The sequence below is a fragment of the Camarhynchus parvulus genome, chromosome 1 (genome assembly GCF_901933205.1).
Source record: "Camarhynchus parvulus chromosome 1, STF_HiC, whole genome shotgun sequence".
In the NCBI taxonomy this organism is placed as follows: domain Eukaryota; kingdom Metazoa; phylum Chordata; class Aves; order Passeriformes; family Thraupidae; genus Camarhynchus; species Camarhynchus parvulus.
In genome coordinates this window covers 16,550,692-16,578,248 of record NC_044571.1, presented here as the reverse complement: position 1 = coordinate 16,578,248, position 27,557 = coordinate 16,550,692, and the positions used below count along the sequence as shown (strand labels likewise).

At 40.2% G+C, this 27,557-nt stretch overlaps 1 protein-coding gene across 1 annotated transcript; it reads left to right on the top strand.

Annotated features, from left to right (window-relative positions):
• BEND2 (BEN domain containing 2) lies at nucleotides 1-26,188 on the top strand. Its single transcript, XM_030959980.1, has 13 exons — nucleotides 1-23; nucleotides 886-1,157; nucleotides 7,292-7,438; nucleotides 9,086-9,246; nucleotides 10,963-11,034; nucleotides 11,243-11,317; nucleotides 11,987-12,091; nucleotides 14,205-14,718; nucleotides 15,707-15,907; nucleotides 16,880-16,998; nucleotides 17,608-17,821; nucleotides 18,937-19,140; nucleotides 22,363-26,188. The coding sequence occupies exons 1-13, from the start codon at nucleotides 1-3 to the stop codon at nucleotides 22,569-22,571; spliced, it is 2,316 nt and encodes a 771-aa protein (XP_030815840.1). The 3' UTR covers nucleotides 22,572-26,188.
• Nucleotides 26,189-27,557: the final 1,369 nt, after the last annotated feature.

Sequence of the window (27,557 nt, the reverse complement as noted above, 5' to 3'; positions counted from 1 at the left end):
ATGTCTGACCCCCATACACAAATGTATGTGTGTATCCCAGAAGAAAAGCTAGAAAAACATTTACTATCACCAGAGTCTTGTTCCTCCCCAATTCACCTCAATCCACCCCTTTCCCTGATTTTTATTCATTTCCTAAACAGAACTTTCCACACATCTCCTTCACTTTCTTTAAAAGTTCTTGGTTGAACCTGCAAGGATTGCTCTTCCTTTTGCCTTGCATAGTGCTGCTGAACTGTACTTTCTTTGATCCTGCAGGCTGTCGTAGGCCACTTTGCTGCCCCAGGCCATGAGCAGATCAGGTCCCATAACTACCCACACCCAATATTCTTACACTGTGTCACTGTATTTGGGACATTGGAATGGGCTGCCCAGGAAGATAGGGGAGTCACCATCCCTGGTGGTGTTTTAAAACAGAACTTAATATGACTTAGTGCCATAGTTTAGTTGATAACATGATGTCAGGTCTATAGGTTGGGCTGGATGCTCTCGAATTAATTCTTTGATTCTTCCCACCACTCCCTGAATGAATACCCCCAGAGAGATTCCTGTGCCTGCAGGGGGGAGCATGAGGAATGCCATGGGGCATATGGGCAGGGCATCTTCTGGATCTGCTGATCCTCAGCCCCAAATCAAAAAAATAGGGGGCTTTGCAGACCACCAAAACTTAACACCAAAACTAACCAGCGGGCTGGCTGCCTGCTGCGGGAACGCCAGGGCTGCTGCGGGAGCGGGCCGACTCCCAGCGGGCTGGCTGGCTGCTAGGGGAGCGGGCGAGCTGCTGAGGAAGCGGACGGCGTGGCCGCAGACTGAGGGAGTGGAGCAGCCGCTCGGTGGCTGCTGCGGGAGCGGAGCTGCTGTTCGGCTGCCCCCTTGACTCCCCGGCAGGCTGGAGGACCACTGTGCGCAAGCCGCGCCTGCTGAAGGAGCGAGCGGCACCGCCCCGCCGCCCCCGTTTCCCGGGCGCGCCCCCGCGCCCAGCGCGCAGCCGCACTGCTCCAAAACAGTTTCTTGCTCACGTCGGAGAAGCCGCTTCCGTTTCCAACGCCGCATTCCGGCCACACCTGCCGGTACCCGAGCCCCGCTCGCTCCGCCGCCCGCCCGGCCCGCCCGAGGAGGACGCCGCGCTCAGCCGCCCCAGCAAGCCATGTCTGAGGAGGGTAAGGCTCCCGGCCGGGCGGCTCGCCCCGCCGAGGGGGTTGGGAAGGACGCGGCGCCGCCGCGGCGCGGGGAACGCTCCCTCATCGTTCGCAACAGCCCCAACGCCCGCTGCCGAGCCGGCCGCGCCACGCCCACCGCGCCCGTCGCTATTCGCCCGTTCCCGCGCGGCCGGCGCCGCTATTGGCTGGCGCTCCTGCCCGTCGCCGCCGCGTCAGCGCCGGCGGGGTCTCGCGGCACGGGGGCGCGGCTCATGGCGGGCGCAGCTGCGGCTGTTCGCCCCTCAGGGCGTGCGGGCCCGGCGCGGCCCGTGGCTCTCCCGGGAATGTGTGCTCCCGAGACAGGACTCGCGGGGAAATTCTGCTCAGGAGTAGTGTGGCCCGCCCACAGGTTGGTTGCGTCAGTTGCAGTGTTATGGTGGGGGAAGCTTTTGCTTTCCATAGTCCTTAAATGGCAGCTGAGCATAATGCCAAAATCTTAGGGAGACTTTTCCGTGAGTCTCGGCTTTGACAGGTCCCCCCAGCTCTGTAGTTACTCGGATATGAAACCTGAGTGAGGGAGACATGAATGCCTCTGCTGAATTGAGAGGTCTGATCTAATGAGTTGCCTATCAGAAGACACAATGCATAGCGTAACTTAAGGGTCTTAGACTTCAGACACCTTGATTTTGGACCAAAACAACTCTATTTCCGCCAGTTACGTGCTTCACTTTGCCCTTTAGAGAAGTGATGTTTATACAAACTCAGATCAGTTTATGCCCATTTAGGTTGTTGCTGTCACAGACTTACCCTCTAAAGAAGTTCCAGTTATGTCTTGCTCAGATGCCAGATTTTCTTGTATGATTTCATTGTTCAAGGAACTTTTCTGATGAGGAAATAGCCAGTTCGCTGTGCAGTTCTGCAAGTGTCAACATGAGTGGAAGGGGTAGGACTGAGATGGCAGGAGGGTGGGAGCAGAGCAAGTGTGATGTAATCTTTATTAAATAGACGTGCACAATGATGTGTTTGTTGGTGCTTCTCCTTTGTCCTCAATTCTTCAGTTTCCTGATTGGCTTTGTTTGTAACTCAGTAATCCTAGCAAATATTAAGCCTGTGCTAGTCCCTGGCAATAGAAAAGATATGACATTAATAATATTGTTCAATCAAAAGGTGCAGTATGAGCTCCAATCTTAATAAACACCGAAGGTCTTTATGTGAAAGTGTTTTTACCTTGATTTTCAGTGGCTTTATCACCTCAGTGATCTAAATATGACAGGTAAAGGTACAGGAAATCTGGCTTTATTATTTTGCTTCTCTCCATAGTAATTGGTTTGTATTAGCTGAAATACTAGTTTCTGTTGTCTTCTTAGTTTGTTGTCTTCTTAGGTTGTAAATTCTGACAGCAGTACTCTAAATTAATTATTTCAGTGTTCAGAGGCTGTTGCTAAGTGTTTTATCTCTGATAGAGTATTCTGGTGCTTGTGATCCCTGAGGAAGGACAAAATAATCAGAAGTATGCTAAATTCAAGGATATGACTTGAGTGCTACCATTTTTTCCTGAGTGCAGTATTTAAAAATCTTTGTAAAATCTGGTTTGATTTACACAGACCTTCCATGGCTGGCTTTTTCACCTGGGTGTGTTGAGATAATGTTTGCAGAAATATGGAGGTGTGTCTAACTGAACTCTTAAAAAATTAAGAAAACCCATCAGATTTCTATGAAAAGTTTTTTGTGATTTTGCAAGCTCTCCTGGAACTCTGTAGTAGAGGTTGAGATAGGTTTTAGTACTAATTGGTGCTTTCAGTCATCTCTTTCATGAACCTCACTTTACCATTCTGTGCTTGATGATCACTTACATTTGTGTTTCTGCAGCTAGTGAGAGCATTCACCAGGTAATGTCTGATTCAGTACAAGTCCTTCCTTATTCCACTGGTTTATGTGATGTATTTTATTAGCCACATACTTGGGGAAAGAAAAAAATAGTCTGTTGTCTTCAGACTTCAGCTGATGCATCACATCTGGTGGTATTTCTGTGCTTCTAGCTCTCATTATCATAAATCTGCTTAAAACTCTCAGTTATGTCTTCAGTGAAATTGAGTTTGTAGGCAGATGATTACTTAGAGTTGTGATGGGATGATATTAGCTCTGAAAGGCACTGGTGTCCCTGAGCTCTCCCCTGTGTTAGTTCACTTTTTTGTGAATGTCAGCACAAGTGTCATGCCATAAATAGTACAGGATCTAATTATGATCCAAGTTAAGGCTGGCTATCTCTCCTTTTGTGGCTTAGTTTCAACCCAGGTAAGTTCTTTATTTATTTGGGTCTGGTTGGTTTGCTTGATTTGTTTTGCTGTGCAATTCATAGTTGCTGGAGAGGCTTTTTGAGCTTTATTGTTTTTCCTTTTGATTCTGCCTTTGAAAGAATTCGAGTTTGTTTTTGGTTGGTTGGTTGGTTGGTTGGTTGGTTGGTTGGTTGGTTGGTTTTAGTGTTTCTTGACGTTGAGTACCAACACATTTTCAAGTCCCAAATAATTTTAAATATATGTTTCTGTTGGTTACTGGAAATAAATTCTTTGTGATGCTTGGCTTCACAGAGCTGCATAAACAGCTGTAATTTAATGTAGTACAGGGTTAGGCACAGAGTTGAACATTTTTGGGCGCAAATAATTCAAATGTAAGTGCCTTTGGCATGCTTCAACTTGATGATTTTGTGCAGAAGGGAAGATGGTCTCCTGATGACAGAATACTAAATTATGATCTTTTTAACTTCTAAGATGTTTAAGTTTATCTCCAATCTTGGTTTTTAATATGACCATTTCACTGGACTGCTCTGTCTATAAATGCCATTCTGTACAATACACATTTTTTATGAACTTTGATCTTTTAGCATATCCTACAGCTCTACTGAAAGTTTTAAGTCATAGCCTATATCATAACTCAGAGTATGCATTGAGTCTGAAAAGGAATTTGTTTGGTTAGGTTTTCTAATTTTACATGACTGTTACTTAAATTTTCAAACAGAAATTCAGAGTTCTCCTAAACTGATAACTTGATCCAATGATTGGATAAACCAGCCAATGTAGTAAGTATTACTAATGTGCAATCCACTTCACAGTGAAAGCCATGTTTGAATATGTAAACCTGAAATATTTCCTTAGTCACACTTTTAAAATTTATAACTTCCTTTCAAGACGTACTGGAAACATTTAAATATCTATGTCCTGAAATTTTCTGTCAGTGGAGTGAGTTAATGTATATATATTACTAACTTGGCACAAGAAATCCAGTTGCATCTTCATCAAAGTCAGAAGTAAAAAACAGTTGATGGCTGCTTTTTTTTTTTTCCAGGAGCACAAATTAATCCATAGAATTTGGCAGTTTGTGGTTCTTACTTGAGAGTCAGAGTTGTATTTCATACTGTTTGGTGCTATGTATGTATGGTAATATTCTCTATTCCTGGGCACCTTAAGGAAGCATCAGAAATATTTAGAATTGCTTAGAGGACTAAGTTGCAGTGTATTTCAGATTATGGCTAAATAGCTGGATTTTTTTCTTGTCACAAATTTTCGAAGATATGAATAATGTTCTATATTTAATATTCTATAAGTAAATTTTGTTTAATTCCCAACAGTCTTATAAACAAAATTTTTTTATCACATATCTATTCCTCTTGCTGATGCATGTAGTCAAATCTATAGCAAAGACATTTAAGTTTCCCCACTGACTTTAGAGGCCAGGCAACTAGAACACATTAGGGAAAGGAGGAAATGGTTGGTATGAAACAGGTGAGTCTACATTCTTGGAGCTGCTTTTCTTATTGTTGCAGTGTGATCAGTCATACTAATAAGCCTTCCTGGAAATGGGTGGTGTATTCTAATCTTCAAGTTTCTTGGCTGGTCATGTAAAAATGCTGTTCTGAAGACAGAATAATTCCCTTTCTATGTGTGAAAGCCGCCACATTCAGCAATGGGTGATGGAAATTAAAAGGCCAGGGGATGAGGAGGATCCTGGCCATCACCTGAAAGGTTAAAATGAGAGATTACTGCTTGCTGCTGTATTGCTTCCATGTAGGTTTGTAGGTTTGGTTGTGGTTTTGTTTATCTTTTTTTTATTTGAGATGGTTTTGCCTTCTGTATTTTTCTGTTTGCTTTATGTTTGCTCTCCAGCTGTGAGTTGCTGTAGTTGCAGGCTTTGGAAACACTTTCTGCTCAGAGTCCACTGTACTGTTGAAATTCTGATTTTGAAACTTATTTAAGGGAGGGTGGTAGAGGGTTTGGAAGAGTAAGCCTTGCTTTCAGTTTCACTTGTAGAAACTCTCCTAACTTCTGATCATACTGGCCTTCCTCTAGTACAGATGGAGCTGCTCTGACCTTGCCGTGTCTTTGCTGGTTGCACAGAATTTTCCCTCTTCTATACTCATCACTCTTTTAAGTGTAGATTTGAGTGATGTAGTTGCTGATCAGGTAGGGTTGTTTTGCTAGTGGTTATTTGAGTGAGACATGAGATTTGTGGCAAAGATTATGAATATAAAGATAAATTCTGGGCTTTTTAGGGTTGCATAAATAACATACAATTTGCATTGCTTTGTCTAGTTAGGGATAGAAAGAGGATTGCAGGACAGCAGAGACCCAGCTATAAGTAGGGCATTTGTCAGACCATGCACTAATCTGGCATCCTGGCTGGGGAAATTGGCAGAGAGGATTGTCATCCCTCCTGCTTCGAAGCAGATGCACTTTTACTGACTCTTTGTTAATTCTTTCCCAAAGTAGGTAGAATACTAAATGATTGTCAACAAAAAAATTTGTGCCTGTGAGGCAGTTAAATAATTCAGCACATGCTAATAACTCATGTTAGCCTGCAATGAACTTCAGTCAGTGAATATCACTGAAGTGTTTTGCTAAAAGCTGCACCTAAATTAAGTTCATGAGTAAGCCTGTTGTTTACTTCCATACAGCTGATGAAAACTGGCCAAGAACTGTTCTCCCACTGGCAGCCTAAGCAGCATATCCTAGAGTGTGTCCTCAGCTAAACTCCTTGTACAGGTCAGCTCTGCCTCAGGTAGCTTTTTGGCTTTGTTTACACCTGTAAACAAAGCTTGACTGTGTAGCACTTGATGGGTGTTTCTGAACAGACCATCAGTTTCTTAATCTGATTGGCAGACAAATCCAAGCCCTGCTGTATTATATCTTTTGAATTAGATGCGAGCATTGGCCAGAGAGGAAACTGGATGACCTGTGGAATTCAACTTTATTCTTACCTTTTGGTCTCTTTAAGAAATTGGGAGAGAACGGGATTTGGAATGAGTTGATTATTTAAGAGTGGAGACCCAGACTGCTGTTCCACTGATACAGTTCTGATTCATTCCTGGAGCTCAGTCCATCCTGTGCACTGAACAGGGCAGAGACAATGTGGAAAATACAGCCTGTGTCCTGCATAGTGAGAATGTCATGCATATGTGCTGGCTGAATTTCAGTTTTATTTCCTAACTTGATCAGGTTCCTTCCATTAATTTGTTTCAGCAAAAATAAATTCTGCTCCCTCCCTGACCCTGTCAAAAACACTGGATCTAACAATAATAACTATAATACAGTTATTCTGAAACCATTTTTCTCTTTTTCTCTGAGGTAGGGTGTTTAATTGGAAAAAATCTGCTACTGGAGATTTGCCATTCAGTGTTTCTAGACAGTATTGCATTGGGAGCCAACGTTTGGATTGATCTGAATACCAAGTATACAGTTAGGATTTGTAGACTGATTTGTTCAAGTGTATTAAGCAAGTCTTAATTTATGACAGTAAAATTTCAAGACCAGATTGATACATTTTTTCGTATGCTTGAATATGTAAACAGTGGAGTTTGTAGAAGTGCTTGTTACTGGCTTATAACTGTTCCTGTTGAAGCTGGACACTTTAGGGAGAACTGGGTGCTGAACAATTTCAGCAATCCCACCAACTAAACAATAGTAAGCTGCTTCCTTTCTAGTGTGCATTAAAACCTCAGTGTCTGTGTTTAAAAGGGACTTTGCATTTAGATGCTGAAGTGAAGCCGAATTTATAATAGCCTGTGGTACAATTGAGATCACTAGGTGTTATACAGGCACTGCAGTTGGCACCTGATATGCAGAATGGCCTGCAATCTTACCTGTTTCTCTTCCTGCTAATAGATTATTTGTGTGTGAAGACTGAGGAGGAGGATGAAGCACTGATTGTGGACCATGGAGGCAGCGGGCTGTCCACACAAAGCTGCATGCCAGTGCAGCAGAACTCTGAAGCAAACAGTGCTGTTCACCACATGAGTCAACTTGCCTATGGTGATTACTGTTCATTTTTATTGTGATCTGATAGTTAATGGCTAGTTTTAATGCCATATGTTCTGTGCTTTTGGATTCAGTGCTTTCTATATTACCCTTATCTTTAAAACACGTTTTATTGGAAAGCTACTTTATAGAAATTGCTTGGCAGTGCCTTTAATGAGAATTACCTTTTAGTTATTACTTTCAAGGTCCTTATAAATGGTGAGCCTGCTAAAATATTACATTTTAAAAAGACAACTTTTTACTTACTTGTAAGAGTAAGTATACCTAGGAATAAATTAGGAAGCAATTTGAAAAATAAATGTCATGAAAGAACTTAGCTTAAAAAATTAGGTTTTTAGATAATCTATCCAGTGTTACTTAGTACTGGAGATGCTGATGTGTAATGACAGAAGATGGTTGTTTAAGATGATAAATTTTTAGCAGTAAGTAGCCATTGTGATTGTCTTTAATTCACTGTATTTATTTCAACATGCAAGATCAAAGTCTCTCAAGAAATCTTACCCAATGCTTCATTGGCCCAGACAAAAATTCTTCACAGCTGTTATGAGCATTTATTGAGTTCTGTAGCAGTATTACCAAGTCAGTGAGGAAAATTACTGTAACTAAGTGAAAGCACTTCCTACTTTGGGGGATATTTTTTTTTAATTCAGCTAGTTGACTCTGCAGAGAATCACATCAGTATTTCTCTTCACAGACACAAGTTACATGTGTTTTTCCTAGTGTTGTTGGGTGCTTCTGAGAACCTTTAGACTTTTTGGTCTTCTAATTGACAGTATTCTGTAGTTGTATGTTTACATCTAAAAACAAATTTGGGAGTGAAGGATGGTTTGGATGGTTTACTTGGGGTTTTGTCTCTGTTATTTGAAATAAACAAACAACCCCACCAAAATTAAAACTTCTACCCAAGAAGCTGTCATAGACAATTGCTTGGTTTTAGGACATAAGTAATTATTTTATTTTTAATAAATTAATCATGATGAGAGCAATTGTTTTTTAAAAGGTAAAATATGGTTTTGATATATTTGAGTGTATTAGCATTAGATACTGTCTAGTTAAAATCAAGTATAGTGAGATGTATGAGTGAAACACATCACAGGTTTATCTCAAATGTGAGTATTGAACTTTGAACTGAAATTCTATCTGATTGGTTTTATTCAACCACTATCTTAGAACAGTGTCTTGTAGAGCAGTGCCTTTCCTTCAGATCTCATTCTGTCTGTCCAAATGAGTTTCTTCTACTTTTGTCTTGTATCTTCTTGCCTACAATAAGAAGCTGTCAGAGCAAGCTCAACATCATGCAGGGAGAGATCTAGGTCTTCATTTCTCCCTGCCAGCTGCAGAGCACCTTTTATTTTAATTTTTTGTTAGCCATTTGTGCTCACAAGGTCAGTATTACTTTTACTGGCACTTTAAAAAATATCATTACATTTGAAAAAAACAATACTAAATTGAATTTATAATTTCTGATCTAAATTAATTTGATAAATAACTGTTTGGCATTATGCTGGTAAACAAATTTCAAATAATCAAGCAGTCTGAAAGTTTTAAAAAAAGGGTGACTGTGCCTATTTTTACTGTAGTGAAACGTTTAATGCATTGGGAAACTTTCTGATGAGCTTTGCTTTCTCTTTATTTCAACAGGAAGTGAAGGCTTGCCAGTGCTTGCTGATCAAACAGCCTCACAAATGGGCCATTCTGCAATGATGCAGAGAGGAAATGGTCACAGCCCTGAAAAAACGGATTTTGTGTTTTTGCGTAATAAAAGAAAGCGACTTTCTCCTGCTGTAGTGGAGCACAATGTGGTACGTTTCACCAAACAATAGCCCTTCCTTTTGAGACCAGTTTCAGTGTTACTTGGAACATAATTTTTCCTTCACTGCTGTGTGGTGATTTGATGACATCCTACTGAAGATGGGTAGGATATCTATGCATGGATACTTCTAGCAAGTCTTTAGCCTCCTACTCTGCAGTTGGTCATACATCCAGAGTTGCCCCATCCCAGGTGCAGAATCCAGTGCTGTCCTTGTTAAACTTCATACAACTGGTGGTTGCCCAGCCTCTGATTTGTTCAGATCTCTCTGCAGGGCCTCTCTGCCTTCAAGGGAGTCAATGGCTCCTCCCAACTTCATGTCGTCAGAAAATTCTGTGTCTACATCATTTATGTCCCCATAATTTATGAGTGTCTCCTCACTCATAAATGTGTCCTGTGTCCAGATCATTTATGAAGATGTTGAGGAGTACAGGGCCCCGGATGGAGCAGGTGGCCAGTCTGATGTCACCCTATTCCTTGTAACCCTGTGTGCCTGGCTCATGAGCCAATTGCTCACTCAAGCTGTGATGTGTTTAAGCAGCTGTGTGCTGGAGATTTGGTCCAGAGAATCCTGTGAGAGACAGTATCAAAAGCTTTACTGAAATCCAAACAGATTGTACCAACTGACTTCCCTTGATCAGCTAGGTGGGTCATCTTGTCATAAAAGGAATTTAACTTTGACAAGGAGGACTTCACCCTTCTGAAGCCGTGCTGACTGTGATGACTTGGTTGTCCTTCAGTTGTTTTTCAGTAACTCACAGAATAATCTCAAAAATTTTACCAGTCACTGAATTCTGCCTTTGTAAACAAAACAGAAGTATTATCTACCCCCCTCCCAGCCTTCCTTTTCTAAAATAAAACCTGATCGGTTTAAAAAAATAAAGTATCACCAGCAGACGCTGTAAATCTGTGGTGAGTGGTGGATGGGATCGGCATGCATCCAGTAAAAGGAAAATGCCACGATTGTCCAGGTGGTGGCACTGTCCTTCCTGCTTAAAAGCAGTGTGCAAGCCATGAGGAAATTGCCTCTTCTAGAAATTTTTTACAGCTTCTGCTTTCAGTTGTACCCACTGAAGTCTCATAATGTGGACTCAGAGGTCTTTTCCAATCGAAGTGATTCCATGATTGCATAAGTTTGGCTCTATAGTACATTTAGTTAGATGAGAAAGTTCTGCCTTAGAATAAGCAAAAATGCACGTTATTTTTCAGTTATATGTACACACACACACACACACATACACACACAGATATATATAGATATATAGATAGATAGATAGATATATACGCACACACACACATATATATGTCCTCTTATTGTACCATGGTAAAATTACTTGAAGAAACCAGAGGTCTGAGAGTCTGCTCTAGCAAATCCAGGGTCAAGCTGGTAAGGAAACCTTGTCTGACTGTGAAAGTAGAGTATGTAGGGAGTCAGGCAGGGCACCTGAGCCACCCACTGCAAAGGGGCTTCAGCCCCAGCTGTTACAGTCCCTGGGTGACCACCAGAGTGTCTCCTGCATGGTCAGACAGGAAAGTTTCCTTAACACACCAGTACATAAATAAGATGACTCTGGTAAGTCTTGTTTTCTTGGGCCCTGGTTTAGCCAAGGGAGGGAACTATAGCTGCAACCAAAAGTGTCCAAGTTGGATTCCTGGGAGAATTCTTTAACTTTTCAAAACATTAAATGTTAATTGCGTTATTTCCCAGATGAGAACCAGGGAAGAAGAATATGAAGACAGTGACAGTGTCATTTATGAGTATGAACCAGACTATGAATGTGTAAGTGAATTTTCTTTTGTTTGACTGACTTTGAAAAGCTGCTTTGGGGATGCATATTTTGGGATAGGCTGAAGTAACATGAGAGATTTGAAGTTGGGATTTACTTGCTTAATGTGATATCCTAAGTCCGTGTATATATCAGTACCTTACACTCCTTTTTTCTCTTTTTTTTTCTTTTTTATATTTAATTATTATTTTAATGAAAAAGGAAAGCATTTTATCTGAAGCTTCTTACACTGGATATCAACAGAATCCTCTTATGGAGGTCCTCAGTTATTGCCAGGTATTTATTTTTTCCTTTATATCTGAAATGGTGTTCAAACAATTTTCCTTGTACTTCAGGAAGAGTTGTATTATAAACTTGACAACCAGTGTCATGATCCTTTCCAGTGATTTGCTTGTTAATTGCCCACATAACTACAATATTTTCAAAGTAAAACTAATCTCTTTCATATTCTCTGAACTTTTCATGAGAATAATTTTCAAATATTAAGCTTTAATACAAAATGTAGAGTTTAGTTATTGGGAGGAGTTTCACAGTAATGGGAAAGATGTGACAGTGATACACACCCAGCTATTGAATGTACATGTTGCTTGCCAAAAATCCTGCTAGTGTTGGTTTTGTAAGTTCTTTCCTTTTGATTTCTGAAGCAGTAACTGGCAAAATTGAAAACAACTGCACTAAAAATTAAAAGCATCCCATATTTATTCAGGCAAGCACTTGTTTGACTGGAGTCATTCAGGCCATGCTTAATGGAAGTCAATTTGTAAGTGATTTGTAGCCAAGTGTTAATGCCTTGCAAGTGTCCTTAAGATTCAGCAGTGCTGTGGAAGGAAGTTGGCTGAGTTTTAGGGAGGGAGTTCAGCTTTTAATTGAACTTGCCTGGTTTCTTCAGGTTTAGGTTGAGTTCTTGTGAAACAGTGCTATTTTCAGTTTTATATTTGTTGACAGGCCATGTATGATGCCATTCAGAAGCTGGATAAAAAATTTGACCTGCTTCATCGTAAGGTCTCAGAAATGCAGCATACATGTATAAAGCCGTTCTTGATCAAACCTGTGAGTATTAAAGACCTAAGATGTTTATTTTTGCTTTAATTCTCTCATGCTTATTTTAAAAATCCCAATCCTTCCACTAAGATGGAAATAAGGAGCAAAATAGTAGACTTAGAATCTATTTCAATTCAATTACTTGAGATTTCTGATTATGTGCCGGCTTCAGTTTCCTGTGTTATTGACTGGTGGCCGCAGATTGGCAGTGACTGCCATCAAATTCAGGATGCTGTGATAGATGCTGTAAAATTCTATTTGTATTGGCATGAACAGAAGTGAATTGTGTAGGTGCATCTTAAACTTCAGTATATTGCTGTGCACCTTTGCAACATGTGGTGTGTTGTCTCCTTGGTTTCTGCAGTTAGAAGAGAGTTTAAGCATCAGTCAGGTTGGTTCAATTGGCTTGCTGAACTTTAGATGTGAACAGTATGTTGTCATATCCGTTACAGTATAGAATTTATTTTTTTTTAATGGAAACTCCTTTTTAAACATTTTTCATAATGTTTGATATTGAGTACACAGTATTCATTTTGTTCCTAAATGGTCAATCTACTGTAAAGTAAGGAGACACAATTTTAGTACTTCTGACAATGATATTTAAAAGGAAAACATAACAGATGGTTTTTGAAAAAAGGTTATAAAATCCATAATGACTTTTTTGTCATCAACGCTACAAAACTTTTAATGTGGCAGAGATGGTTCTGCTGTCAGGAGATGTCAAGAGAGCAGTAAGGTCATTTGCTTTAAGGGTGGGTGGAGCTGGATTTCTCACACCTGTCAGCTATCAGTAGGAAACTAAGTTTATTATGTATTTTTATTGTCAGCTCCAAGCTTGTGCTGGCTACTCATCCAAAACCATGAGGTTCAGGGAATAAGCTGATCTTGTCAAATGTAAATAAACCATGTAAGACCTCTGTGCTCTTACCCTCCCCTGTGATATGTGGGATGTCAGCTGCTTTAATATTTGGATTTTTGGGTTAAAAGTGACCTGCCTTGGTTTCATTGGGTTTTTTTGTTTTGTTTTGTTTTGGTTGGGTGGGATTTTTTTTTGTGTGGTTTTTTTTGTTTGTTTGTTTTTGTTTGTTTGTTTGGGTTTTTTTGGTTTTTGTGGGGGTTTTTTTGTTTGGTTTTTGTTGGGGTTTTTTTGTTTGCTTGGTTGGTTTTGCATTTTTTTTTCTGAAGGCTTTTATCTGCCAGCTATTTTCTTAGGTTCTTCCATTTAAAAGCATCAGGACTGCTGTTGGATTTTTTTATAGCTATACCATTGCTGTACCTGTGAAGGGCTAATGGAATGGTTTAGGGTAAAGGTACATTTTTTTATTAGATGAATTCCAAAAGCTGGAGAAACTGACAGACTTTCAGATACATAAGACTTCCTGAAGGTCATAGATTTTTTTTAAGGTTACAAGGGTGAAATATAATGAGATTCTCTAAACAAACACACAAAACTGCCAAATTTAAACAAAATAAGAAAAACAAATTCACATGTGTAACCTTCATTTGGTGGCTCCTGCTCAGTGACTTGTGTTTTGAACTAGAATGCATGCTGTATGATTTCTAATAAAAGTACTTGAAGTGATGGAAAACATAGCCCATTTCTCAGTTTGTCCATCTCAGTCTCTGGAATCTTCATTGTAGATGAGATCTGAATATTTAATGTTTTTAGCTAACAAGTAAAGAAAGAAGAGAAAGTGTTTGGTTTTCTTTCTTGTTTGAAAGGAGCTAGCAGGGCAGTGGACACATTCCTTGAAAACTCATCAGCCAATGACTGGGTCAATGACTGAAAAATTTTAAATTCTATTTTGCCTATTTACTTTTTAATAGAGGTCTAGAAAGTAGTTTTCCCCACCCCCCAGGTGAAAAAAAAATTGAGAAACATTGAGGCTGAACCGATAAACTCTTAGTGCTGCAGATACAAATGAGAATAGAAGATAGTAGAGAGAAGGCTAAAAAAACATTGTAGCTCTGAGTTGATGACAGAGACTACTTCAAGGAAGAGTATGCTGCTAATAGCGTCATTACAAAAATCTAGTTTTCCCGATTTGCTCAAAAAACCCTCCCAAAATTATCTGCTATGTCTTATTTAACCTTTTAATTGTTTTCTGAATCACATTTGCAGAAACCAGTTGGATTTACATACAGAAGTTCCAGTCATTTGCCTTCAGGAAAAATAAGAGTACCAAAACACATGGAAAGAGATTTAAGTCTTCATCGTTCTTCATCAGGCCAGGGAAGGCATAGCCCAGTTGTAAGGGTTGCTTTACCAAATGGCCACGTTCAAGTAAATTCCAAGGTAAAACATGCCCCGCAGAGTTTTCAGCTCGAATCTCAGCAGCCTGTTGGAAGGCAGAGCCCACCACTCCCCACTATAGTTTCTACACATTCGTTACATTCATCATACACAGCAACTAATGGGATGCCTGACCTTTCACCACAATCAAATCTTGCTCCCAGTATTGTGGAAAGTACTGTCAACATTGCATCTTCACCTGTGGCATCACCATCGATGCCAGCACCATCTGAGCCCAGTCAGGAGAATAACGCTGTAGAGTTGAACTACAAAAATGCATCTGAGGATGTGAATATTAGTGAAGAACTGCCATCTTCTTCAGTCTTCATCAATCCTAGCTTTGGTGAGTTCCTTCTTACAAATATGCAGAAACAAAGGCTAAAAAATGTCTGGTTTATAGTAGGTGCTTTGGGTTCTTTTAACTCTAGACTCTCTTTTTCTCTCTTAATGTAACCTTTTTTCATTCTGCATATAATTCACAAGTAACATGTGCTTGCTACCCAGCATGTGTTGGAGGAGGCAAATAGATTGCCACTAAAGCAAGTAAGGCATATGCCTATATGCATGTTGTAAGAAAGCAGCTTGCCTGATCTGTGTGAAGGAAATATCTGTTTTCTTCCTGTATGAGATTTTTGTCCTTTCTATCCGTCCTTATTTTATCCTTTCTATAAATCCTTTCTATACTCAAATCCTCCAGTGTTTGGTTTCTTTCAAAATACTTAATTCCAAATAAAAACAAGAATTCTATAGATTTTTTTAGATTATAATACACATATCAAATAGCACCATGTCTTAAAAACTGATGCCTTTCTAAAGTGTAAATGCCCTGATTTATATACAAGGCTGAGCTATGACTTCTTTGCATTTGGTCTAAAAAATACATTTGAACAGCTGAAGAGCTGCATGAATAGTAGGTGAAATATTCAGATATCTATCTACAAATTTGTAAACAGTTTATGATTTAGCACTTCTGTGTGTGGATATGCCACTCTTCTTGAGTCGATATCTTGAAAACATATCTGAACATATGTATCTGAGCATATGTAAAATAGGCCGCTGTGAACACTGTGGTCAGTTGGGTGTCTGATGTATTTTCTTGGGTGTTTTGATTTCAGCTGGTGATTAAGGTGAATCAAAAAGTTACTTCTGGTATCATTCCAATTTAAAGGTGCTTTTGTAAGAGCACGGATAAGTAGTAATACATAGTAAAATTAACTGTAGTAGAGAACATACACTGAGAGTCAAGAGGAAGAGTTTGAAAAAATGTTCTGTTTTTAACAACTCGTTTGGGATTTTAATTTTTTCTTCTTTGAATGTTTTTGTTTTACAAGAGTTTGTTGGTGACCCAGCAAGAAATGTGAAAGTTCTTGGAAACCATTTGGTGAAGGCTCGGCAAAAGACTAAACCCAAGTACGCAGCGCGCCACTTGGTTCGTATCTTGTTCCCCAAGAAAACTTTACTGTGCAGCGTTATGGGAGCGAGTGCACGAGGGCGCAGGACGCTGGATCCAAACAAGATTGCTGCAATAAGAGGTTTGTTACCTTTCAAAATGCACAGATTTACTTCTTTCATACTTAACAAAGTTTTGAACTTAAAAGGAGTCCTTTTCTGTATGTTTCTAGCTAATTGTTGTCTGGCAGCTAGTGATTGACTACAGCATCTCAAAAAACTCACTTCTTTTTCAAACCACGACAGCAGATAAATGCTGTAGTGGATGTGCTCCACTCTGCAGTATCCTTTTGTTTTGGAAGTCCTGCTTTGTAATTCTCAATGTTCGTTTTTCCTCAATTTAAATGAAAGTATTCAAATTTCTTCTAGTTTTATGTACATTGTGTTCATCAGTCATGCTTGCTGTCTCTGTATTTTTAATTGCAGTTTATTTTGTGTTTGTGTGTGCCATGGATTTTGTCAGTGGTTTTTTGTTTGGTTGATTTGGGTTGATTTGTGGCCATGGTATACTTGGGATAAACATTAACTGGTGTTTTTGAAACACTCTTTATATTGAGTGAGAAGTGGTGAAGATGGAGGGGGATTTTTTTAATAAATGTCAAGTCATTTACACAGATTCCATGGCATGTATGTGTTAAAGGCTTAAAATTGAGTGTGAGATTATATAAGCCATGTGAAATAGTTGCAGCAACAGCTTTACCCTGTGTCTGTTCTTTTGCGGGGGATGGTGGTGGTGTTGGTTTTGGGGGTTTTCTAAAAGTTAGTATGATAAATCACATATTTCCCCTAATTCTTCCAGGAAATATTTAATGTAATAGAAGCATTATTCACATCATCTCCAAATGTATCACAGAACATCTTGAATTCATAATGCTGGTTATTTTCAAAACATAAGTTTATTATCTTTATTTATCGAAGGAAGTCTGAAGCTTGTAAATGGAGAACAGTAAACATATGAATCATTAGTTAGCTTTCTCTCTCTTTGTAAATTAGGATACTTCTAGATACTGGGCTTTGTAATGATGCTTCAAACATTTTCTATATTTTATATGCAGAGTTTCTTGCAACTAACTTTCCAACCTATGATTTGAGTGAGCGTGGAAAAGACTGGAAAACCTGTATCACAAATGTCAATTCTATGATCCGCTCCTTACGCTCCGAAACCAAAGCAAAGGTGATGAGTTATTAAGTACTAAGTTTGCACTTTTTTCTCAGATTATTTATCTGACCTGCTCATGGTACAAGTGCTGTATTGGAAATTCCTTGGGTTCTGTCTCTGTGTTGCTCAGCACAGGCAATGCTGACTGCAGCACTGGTTCCACGTGGGGAACACTGGAATATGCTGCTTTCTGCTTTGCCTCTTCTTGCTTCTATGTCCAGAGTTCAGTTAAAAAGTGTGGATACGTAGGATGCTATAAGGAAACATTGCAAATGTTGCCCAGAAGTAGTGTCAAATTTGATTGAGAGTTTAAACAAATAGCTCTTAGCGCTTGTTTTCGCAGGCTTTTTTTTAGATATATTCAGCTGTGCAATTCAGTTTTATATTGACTGAAACATTACTCCCAAAACACCTCCAACTACATTTACTTCTAAAATGCTCTTTGCACATCTTTGTATAATTATTAACTGTTTTACTGGTAGTTTTCATGATAGAAATTCAGGAGTAACTATATTGCAAAGATCTGAAATCTAATTTATACGAAATATGAAGTAAACTGGAACACCAATTAGAAAACTGGTAGGCTTCTCTCAGTGTGTGTACTAACCTTATTAAATGTTTCAGCAGAAAACTGAGGGGAAAGAAGAAGTGTCTGATGCTCCTGATACATCTCATTGTGTAGATTTAAATCATAATGAAGATAGTGGTGACAATTCGCAAAATTCTCAGAAAATGACTGGCTCCACAATTGACATGTTGCAGAATTCAGAATTGGATAAGTTTCCAGAAGCTTTCCACACATCTCCAGTCAGAAAACAACAGTCTTTGGAACCTATGGGTAAACAAAGAAATTTTTGTGTTCTGGCATTGCTTGTTACATTTCAAATAGTCAGTGAGAGGCAAACAATGGTTCTGTAGGTATAATTACGTAGTAAAGGGATTTTCTGAACTATGTGAGTCTTCTTTTTCTCTTAAGGCAGTCGTTTGGTGTACACATAGTAAGTCTTTTTGGGAATGAGCAAGGGCATTATATCTGGCTAACAGAATATATGTTTGCATCTACCAGAATCCCAGAATGCATATCTGCTGTGACACTGGGAAGTTCAGCTTCAGTTACTCTGTTCAGTTGTCCTGGCTTTTTTCTTTTATTTCGTAGATATTCTGCCTTAAAAAAGCAAGCTAGCTCAGAATATCTATGGAATGGTATTGCAATTTCAGAAGAAAAAGCACACCTTTCTGCAAAACTGACTCTTTAGGACAATAAAAATCTTAAAGCAGCCTTTATATTTTCACTTTTTTAATGTAAGTGTTCAATACACAAATGCATTGAGGAAAAAATTCATGTACAGCATGTGATGCTTAGAGACCCTCAAGGAAAATGGGCTGAGATTAGTTGCTGTTGGAAGTCATTTATTCAATTAGGGTCACTTTGAGGTTGTTTCAGATCTGTTCCTGCACCCAAGATTTGTTAGTCAGATCCCACAGACCTCTGTATGTACTAAAAATTTTACATTTTTTCTTACAAATGTTTGCAGTGAAGTGAGGTAAGAAGCAGTTGAAAAATATTCACTCTGTTTCCGCTTGCAGAATCTAAGCACCACTGAAATAGCAGAACTTTTATTTTCTTGCTTGCTTACTTACTTACTTGGAAAAGCATCGTCTGTTCACCTGAGATGAAACAAGTTAGAAAGCAGTAATTAATAATGCAGCTTGCATTGCTGAAGACATATCAGAAGTAGTGTTTGTGGTTGTAAACCAGGTGTTCTGGCTGCTTGGCCACATGTCTGCAACATGTTTCATGTTAGCAGTAACTGTAGTGTTACGGCTTTGCTTTGGTCTTTCCAAGCAAGTAGAGTAGTTTCTGGGTGAGCTTTATGTGCTAGTTTTGATTTGAGGCATGGTCAGTGTTGGATGAGTAACATATCTCTCTTCCCTCCATGACATCTTCTCTAGAACCCCTTGGGAGCCCATGGCGCAATGTTCAGTTGCCTTTCTCGGTCATTTATGTCGCCAAGGGGAAGACGCGGCCAGAGCTGTCAGCTCGCTTCCTGATTCGTCACATGTTTCCTGAAGAGGTGCTGGTGAAAAGCAATGTGTATGGTAGTCTTGATCGTGGCATGAGCCCACTGGATTCCAATAAAATTAATGCTCTCAGAGGTAAGTAAGAAAATCTCTGTTAAATCATAATGTGGGGAAACTGATAAGAGTATTAACTTTGTGTAGGAGCGGCTGATGGTCCCCTGCACAGTCGTGACGGACGGAGACGAGAGATCTCTGAGGCTAGGTCGTGGACATGCAGATTATTGCAAGGGCGTGGGTGCAGAGCCCTGCTGGGAGCTGCCAGCTGCAGCTCAGAGCAGAGCCAAGAGAAGAAGAGAGAGAGAGAGAGCAAAGAGCGAGAGCAAAAAAGAGTTAAGAGTAAGAGCAAGAATAAGAGTAAGAGCTGAGAGGTAAGAGAGGTAAGAGCAAGAGAGCGAAGTTCCCGTTACATTAAATCATCTTCTGTGTTGAATATTCTGATTCTCACTAACCAATCTAGTACAAGATACAAATCCTATAGCATTTACATACAGCCTATAGGAATCACTACATTACCATACTGTGTTACACTTTAAATCCTAAAAACTACTCTTTGGACCCCTCCTGCCAAGCAGGCAGGGTCTGCTTCTGACCCTTGGACCTGCTTGCTTGGAGAGGGTATTGTTACATCAAAAAGTGGATTACCTTCTCAGCCACACCATTGTTTTCCCGTTGTTCAGTAACTAAGGGATCTCAAAGGTTGCTTTCATTTCAAGCTCACTTATGGTTTCCATATTCCCAAAATCTTTCACCAGGCAATCATATTTATAAGGCTTCCCTGTTCCATCCTCACCAACAACTTCGTATCCTATGAACAAGGCATAGAGCTTCAGAAATTAGTCTGTGAAAATATTCTTACAGGCATTTCTGCAAGCAGGAGAACAAATTGAGAGGAAGTAGATAAAGTTATGTTTTAGTAGCTCAAGAAATTCTCCAGATGATGAACCTGGTTTGTATGGGAAAACTCAATTACCTTGACATTGGCTTGAAAGGGCAATGCAGTGGGAGATGGGAGCAGTGCCTGAGGATTGTGGAGGACATCAGAGATAATTTCTTGATACAGGGACTGTGTAGATGAAGCAGAGGACAGAGATCTTATGTACAGCAGGTTATGGCTTCCTTCACAAAAAGGGTTCTTGTGTGATAATTGGTGGTGGCATTGCCTGTAGAGATCATGAAATCGTGGGCCCTGAGGTCCTGGGTAGAGTAAGAAGGGTCTGAGTACAGGCTTGGGAGAACACACTTTGACGTGTTTGGGAAAGTCACAGATGGGAGCTTGTGAGAGACAGCTTGGAATAGGAGAGAAGCTCAGGAAAGTTGACAGATCTTTAAGAACAGCCTTCTGCAAGCACACGAGAGTCCGTCTTGATGCTTAGGAGAGCTGAGTTATGGGGAGACAGGTTGGGCTAAGCAGGGAATTCATAACTGAGCCCGGCAGAAAAAAAGCCATATTTAGAGATTGGAAACAAGGAGAGCTTATGAAGGGGAATTTAGCAACTGTTGTGTTTTAACCCAGTTAAGGGTTGCTAAACACAGCTGCTTGCTCACCTTCTTCCTCCCTGTCCTGTTCCCCTGCCCCACCCACAGGGATGGGAGAGAGAAATGGGGAAGGAGGACTGCATCTAAGGGAACAGTGTTCATGCTCAATGAAATGGAGCTGTGACTCACACCCTCTGGGGTGATGTCTGGGCATGCTTGAGGGACAGATGCCAGAAACCATTTCCAGTATGGCAAGCACTAGCCTGGGAAACTTTGCCACTTAAACATCTCCACATATATATATATATATATATATATATATACACACACACATATAGACATGTAGACATATTTTATTTCTTGACATTTTGAGCTTAAGAAGCATTCAGAAGATCTAGTAAGTGTGTCTTAGGACTGCCGAACACCATGTAGGCCACAGAGCAGATGAGTGACAAATCCTGTGTGTTGTGGTTGCAGCCAGACCTTGTCACTTGGCTCTGGAGCCAGAGAACAGTCCCTGCCCCTGTTTCCTTTAACACAGCCTGATTGGATGGCAGCAGCAGCTCCCTGAATGTTACCCTGCAGAGCAGGAAGGGGCCCTGCATAGCCTTACTATAATCCCCAAAATTGGTCAAAGATAAGACATAACTTTAAAAGCTGTTTAGTGGACCATGTACAAAAGCTCTCTAGACCTTGAAGAATTCCAGTTCTGTGCTGTTCCTCTGAGATCAAGTATTCTTGAATTTACTGCTGGGGATGGAAATAGAGAGCCTGTCTGCTGCTTCAGCCAACAGCTATCCTTTGTCAGCATAGTTTAAAACAGGAGCATCCTAAGGCACATTTACTCTCCCTTTCACCTCTCCTTCTGGAGCAGAGTGAACTGCAAGAGCACAAGTTTTTATCTCAGTTACTTTTTTCCTTCAGACCAAAGTTTTTCTGGCAAAATGGGTTTCCAAGTTAAAATTTTAACTGTAAACAATGATGCTATATTAGATTTTTACTTTTTGGTGTGTGGAAGAACAAAGCTGATACAATATCTACTAGCTATGCCTTTCTACTATGAAGGTAAATCTAGATGTTAATCAGAGAAGGAGAAGCAATGTTGCTTTGATTTGAAATTACAGATGAGAATTCCTTTTTGGTGTTTATTTAAATCTTTTACCGGGTTGCTTAGAGAAAAATGTAGTTCAGCTCAGCAGGACAATCACTCCTCAATAACTTAAAAAACCAATTTTAATTTTGATTTTAAATTACTCATTTTACTCATGGAAGGGAAAAAAGGTACTATAGTCCTACCCTTTTTATGTCATTGCTACCAAACTCAAGTGTCTACTGATCTTACTTGCAGTATGGTAAGGAATGGGCTCTCACAATTTTTCTGTCACTGTTGTTCCTGTACATCTGTGTTATGCTGAACTGGTGTGACTAATTTTAGTGAATATAGTTGTCAGAGATCCTCTGAAGGAGAGCTTGGTCCTGCCTAATTCTGGTCATTCTGAAATGGAGCCCAAGATTTGTCTTTGCTAGCTGACCACATTCGAAATTGAAGTTACTCAGCACTTCAAAGGATAAAAACCACACACATGGTCACGTTTTCTTTTCATATTTTGTTTTTGTGCTTAGACCTTTTTGTACTCATTTTCAAATATGACAGAAAGGGAGAAAGCAATATCTGCCCTGCTTTGCTTTTCAAGGCTTGTAATATGTCTAGCTGTCCTGGTTTGGTAGCATGCACTTGTTTTAACTTAATTACATCCAGAAAGAGTACATAGCTTACCTAAATAATTGATAACTCACTGTTACATACTTGCTTATTTTTAGACTTTCTTCAAGAGAATTTTCCATCCTTTGATCTCAATGAAAGTGGATTTGATTGGAAGGCGTGCGTGGCTGCCATAAACAGCACAATCCGCAGCCTCAGACACGAGCTCAAAAAGGCCACGACTGGAACGCGCCAGAGAGCCCCGAGTGCGGAGTCCCCCAGAGGATCCCACAGCCGTAAAGGCAGCGGAAAGCATCTCGCAGATTGAAGCTCTCTAGCAGCTGCCTCAAATCTTAATTTAGCAGGTTTTTATTCATTCTGTGTAGAAGCCTGTAACATCGAGCTGTCCTATTCAACTGAGTTGTCAGCAGCACTAAATAGCATCACTTCATGAGATCAAAATTAGCAGAAGGCTTGGGAGCCCTAACTCTTTGCACAGGTAGTGTTTGTGCTCCTCAGAAATTATTTTCAGTGTTCCCTGTAGCATTTGCAATGTGCTCTCTCCTAAAAGCATCTTCTTCTCATGATTCATTGAATCTGAAAAATTAATCTGGTTAGAAAAGATGCACTGTGCATCAGTTCAGCAGAAGCAGATGGAAAAGAGGAGAGGAAAGAGTGGTCCTCCTTGGAGGGTGAATCACAGCCAGCTAAATTATCTCATTATGTATGAGGAATGAAATTTGCTTTGACAATTTAATATCTTCAGTGAAAATATCGGAAAGGAGAAAATATTTTTAATTGCATTTAGGTAACCTGTCGTATCTGGACTTGATGATCTTCTTTTCCAACCTTAATGATTGTATGATCTCTCACATTTTTGCCTCCTATATCAGTGTTTTTTGCAGGGTAAGAGGCAAACAACAATGTAAGTACATCTGGTAATGTATGGGGGAATGATGCCTTAAGTTTTAGCTTTCATATTTTCCAGATTCTGTACTGCATTAGTACATAACTTTGAACTTCATATAAAGTGTTAGCAGGTTCTCTTCACAGTTCTTAGACTGTGAAGAGACAAAACAGTCCTTTTCCAGCCAAGAACCAAGGACACCATCACAACTTCAGGCCCAAAAAGTATAAACAGCAGTGAATTGAGGAGAGCAATCTGGGAAGATGGGACTTCATAACCTGAAGCTGTAATTGGACAGTTAACCCCAGTATGTAAATGGACCAAAACTTATAAAAGTGTGAAAACTCATTACCCATCATCCATCTTGGGTGCAGCCTCAGCCAGGCTCTTGTTCTGCCCAAGGTGTATTCTTTGAAGGCCATTTCATAAATACCTACTTTATTCCTTTAACATTGTCTAGCCTCTGTTCTAGGTAGCCTCTCAAGACATCAGTTATACTGCTCTGCACTGATTTTGCTCTACTAAAAGGACAAAAAAAAACACAGTTCAATGGTTGGTTCTGATTTTTTGTAATGAAATTGAAGGAAAATACTTCTTCAGAGTCCTGAACTTCACCATCTCATGGTTACTGTGGCTAAGGCTTCAAAATTTTAGCAAATCCCTTGTTATAGGTGTAAGAGGCCCAGAAAAGCACCTGTCAATCATAAATGTTTGTGCCCTTGCCTTTCCTTTGTGTCTACGCAAGACTAAGATTTATTAGTGCATTGTTACATATTTTTAAAAAATAGCAAACTAACTAATTTTAACAAACTAATTTTCAAAATCACTTGGATGTTGAACTTTTAAAAATAAAGAATTAATTACCATATATATTCAATTTCACATCTCGCTCAGTTTAATTTGTAAGTTAGAATTCAACAACAGTAACTGTACGGAAGTGAATGGGGTTTTTTGTTGGGTAGTTTCTTTGTTATTTGAGGTTTGTTTGTTTGTTTGTTTTCAAAAAAGGAAGTAATCATAGAATCATGAAATATGCTGAGTTGTAAGTGACATATCAGGATCATCAAGTCCAACTCCTGACAGTGCATAGGATCATCCCCAAAAATGACACCATGTGCCTGAGAGCATTGTTCTTGAACTCTGTCAGGCTTGGTGATGTGACCACTTCCCTGGGAACCTTTGCTAGTGCTCACCTACCCACTGAGTGAAGAACCTTTTCCTGATATCCAACCCAAACCTCCCCTGCTACACCTTCAGGCCATTCCCTGGGGTCCTGTCACTGCTCATAAGAGGGAAGAGATCAGTACCTGCCCCTCCTCTTCCCCTTGGGAGGATGCTGAAGACCACAATGAGGTCTCCCCTCAGTCTCTTCCAGTCTGGCAAAAACCAAGTGACTTCAGCTGCTCCTCATACAGCTTCTCCTCCAGACCCTTCACCATCCTCATGGCCCTCCCCTGGACACTCTCGAATAGCTGAATGTGTTTCTTATATTGTGGTGCCTAAAACTGCCCCCAGCGCTTGAGGTGAGGCTGCCTAAGTGCAGAGCAGAGCAGGACAATCCCCTCCCTCTCCCAGCTGGCAGTGCTGTGCCTGATGCCCCCCAAGACTCGGCTAACCCTCCTGGCTGACTGAGCATTCCTGACTGATACTCAAGGTGCCATCAACCAGGACCTCCAGGACCCTTTCCATAGCTGCTCTCCAGCTTCTCATTCCCCAGCTGATGCATGCAGCCAGGGTTGCCCGTGTTCCAGGTGCAGAGCCCAGCCCTGGCCCTTGTTGCACTCCTTGCAGTTGGTGTAACCCTTTCTGTTCTGTGTTTTCCAGCATTGGTCACACAGTCCTTGCAGTGTCTGCACTGGCTGACTCTGTGTGAGCTTGCCTTGCTGCTTGTGTGGGTCTGAGTGCAGTCTCAGAGGTCCAATTTCTTCACAGAAGGAAACTTCTTGGAAGACTGGCATAGGGAGTGGATTTTACCTCTGAGAGTTGTGGAAACTGTGGCTTCCAAAATAACACCTGTACATAGCAGAATTAGATTTAAATAAATCTGTCCTCTCCAAGGCAAAGGTTTCATAGTTCATTTGTTAGTAATAGGGTAAAACAGTGAATTTACTCATTCTTACTTCAACTTCTGTTCATAACGGACAGTCTTTGTTGTACAGGGTATAGGACCAGATTTTTAATTGCAACTTAGGATATGCAATGGCCTTATAAATGTGAAATCAGTTGGTAATTTAAGTTCCTTCTGCCACCACCTTGCAGAAGTCCTCTGTAGGATTCAAGAAACAGACTGAATTTCTGATTTTGTTTTCTTGGTAGAAATGTTGTACTGCAAATTTGGTGGTTCTGGTGTACTATTAACAAACTCTTCTGTTACTTGCTATACAGTCCTTGTTGTAAATGCCAAGAACTTTGTTGTGTATAGATATTACTAGTTCCAAACCTCAGAAAAAGACAAAAATGCTTATATTTTTTCAGTAGTTTTATGAATTGTTTTCACTGCCCTTCACAGATTTTAATGGTGGAAGGATATATTTATTGAATGACGTGTCTGGCACTGAAATCTGTTAAGTGTGGTGCATACTTATAGCTTCCAACTTGAAAAGAAAATTGAATTGAAGTAGAAATAGTTTTCTTGGTTTTGTTTCAAATGTATGAAGTTTTGCTAACTTTTATAAAGTACAATTAAAGTATTTTGCTGTTAGGAATGAAGTATTTTACAAATAAAACTGCCGTATAGCTCTTTGACTACGTATGTGTGTTTCAAGTATTTCTTGCATCATCAATCTATAGTTCAAGTACAGTTTCATCTGAAAAGATTCTTCTGATGTCCTTTGAAGAATCAGAACTTTAAGAGATCTTCTGATTGAGGTTAGATGATTTTGAAATTTAGACTGCATTAATTGTAAACCAAAGCAAACTCTTCTGGACTTGACCTGTCAGTTACCGCTGTGTGCAAGTTATCCAAAACAGCTTTCCACGAAAGAGTATGAGTTGTGTAAAATTTTTAAGACAGTCCTTTAAACTGATGAATTAGTAGATGAGGCCTTGTTTATTCAGTGGAATCAGTTTCTGTTAGAACTGAATAAGAATTTAATAATTCTGTGTTAGAATGGAATTCTTGAATAAGGATTCAAGGCATAGAACAGGGCTGGCAGGAGGCACTGAGGAGTCACTGCCAGGTGCTGCAGATCCCTGGAGGTGATCTAAGCAGTGAACAGTTGTTTGCTGCACTTGGTGTCAGGGAGCAGCTGGGGCTGGGGCACAGCAGCACAGGCAGCACAGAGCACAGGGCTCTGCTGTGGGCTGCTCCCTGCCCAGCAGGGGCCACTGCCAAGGCCATAGGGCACGGCTGGCGAGTCAGAGTCAGCCCAGCAGCACGTGGGTGTGAGTGTCACACCAGAGCCAGCGCTGAGCAGGACTGGGTACATGGCTCTGGCTGGGACACTCTGCTTCCCCTGCCCATAAGGGGGTTCAGGGGATGGGGCTGGCAGGGCCAGCCTGCAGCACAGCCCTGCAGAGGTGAGGGCCTGGGCCAGGCACAGAGGTGGCCAAGAAGGACAGGGACACGCTGTCCAGGGCACCTGGGGGGGTCTTTGTGCACCCTGCAGGCTCTGATCAGAATTTCTGCCGTTTTCACAGAGTGGATGTAAACAACATCTTAGAGCTGTGTTCAGCTTTTGTAGCCAGAACTCATTCCTTAGAACAGTATCAATGCTTGCTATTTTCTTCAAGTGTTTATTCCAACAAGTCACAGGACTTTAGAATAGGCTGCAGAAAGAGCTAAATATTTGTGCAGGGTTTTATTTGTATTTTTGTATAGATAAGGTAATGTGATAATTTTGTAAGTCTCTTGCAAAAATGCAATTTTCTTTTGTTTGGTGTATGGTATGATGATACCTTTGCCTTAGCAAGAACTCTAAATGTCACTTGAACTACAGGCTTATGTAAGTGTTTAAATTACAATTTCAGCATCGTTTTCCTTTTTGGGTTTGTTTGGTTTTTTTTTTTTTTTTTTTTTTTTTTTTTTTTTTTTTTTTTGTTTTTGTTTTTTTTTTTTGAGTATTCTCCCCCCACCTTTCCACCTCAAGTGGTGAAGTGACACTGTGTGTCACACCACTCCATGCAATTCATTTCAGCGCTGGAAGCAGGTCTGTCCCTCGGATGGATTGAAGAGCTATAGCACCACCTACCGAGACCCAAAAGTTTTTCTGAGAAACAGAAAACCTCCCTGACTGATAGGAGCACAAAATATTCTGACACAGTGATGCCATTCTGAGAATTTGATTGGTGCTCTCACTGGAAATTTGAAGTTTCACTTCTATCTCTGCTTTATCCATTTAAGCTAAGTCTTCCCATTTTAAAATTATCTAATTTGAGCAGGGATTGTTTTTTCAGTGAGATGTTACT

Bases quoted from the DNA above. Each gene is read 5' to 3' on its own strand.
- BEND2 (XM_030959980.1), top strand. From the start codon at position 1: ATGTCTGACCCCCATACACAAAT. The intron at 14,719-15,706 runs GTGAGTTCCTTC...TTGTTTTACAAG, and splicing joins CTTCATCAATCCTAGCTTTG to AGTTTGTTGGTGACCCAGCA. The intron at 19,141-22,362 runs GTAAGTAAGAAA...GCTTATTTTTAG, and splicing joins TAAAATTAATGCTCTCAGAG to ACTTTCTTCAAGAGAATTTT.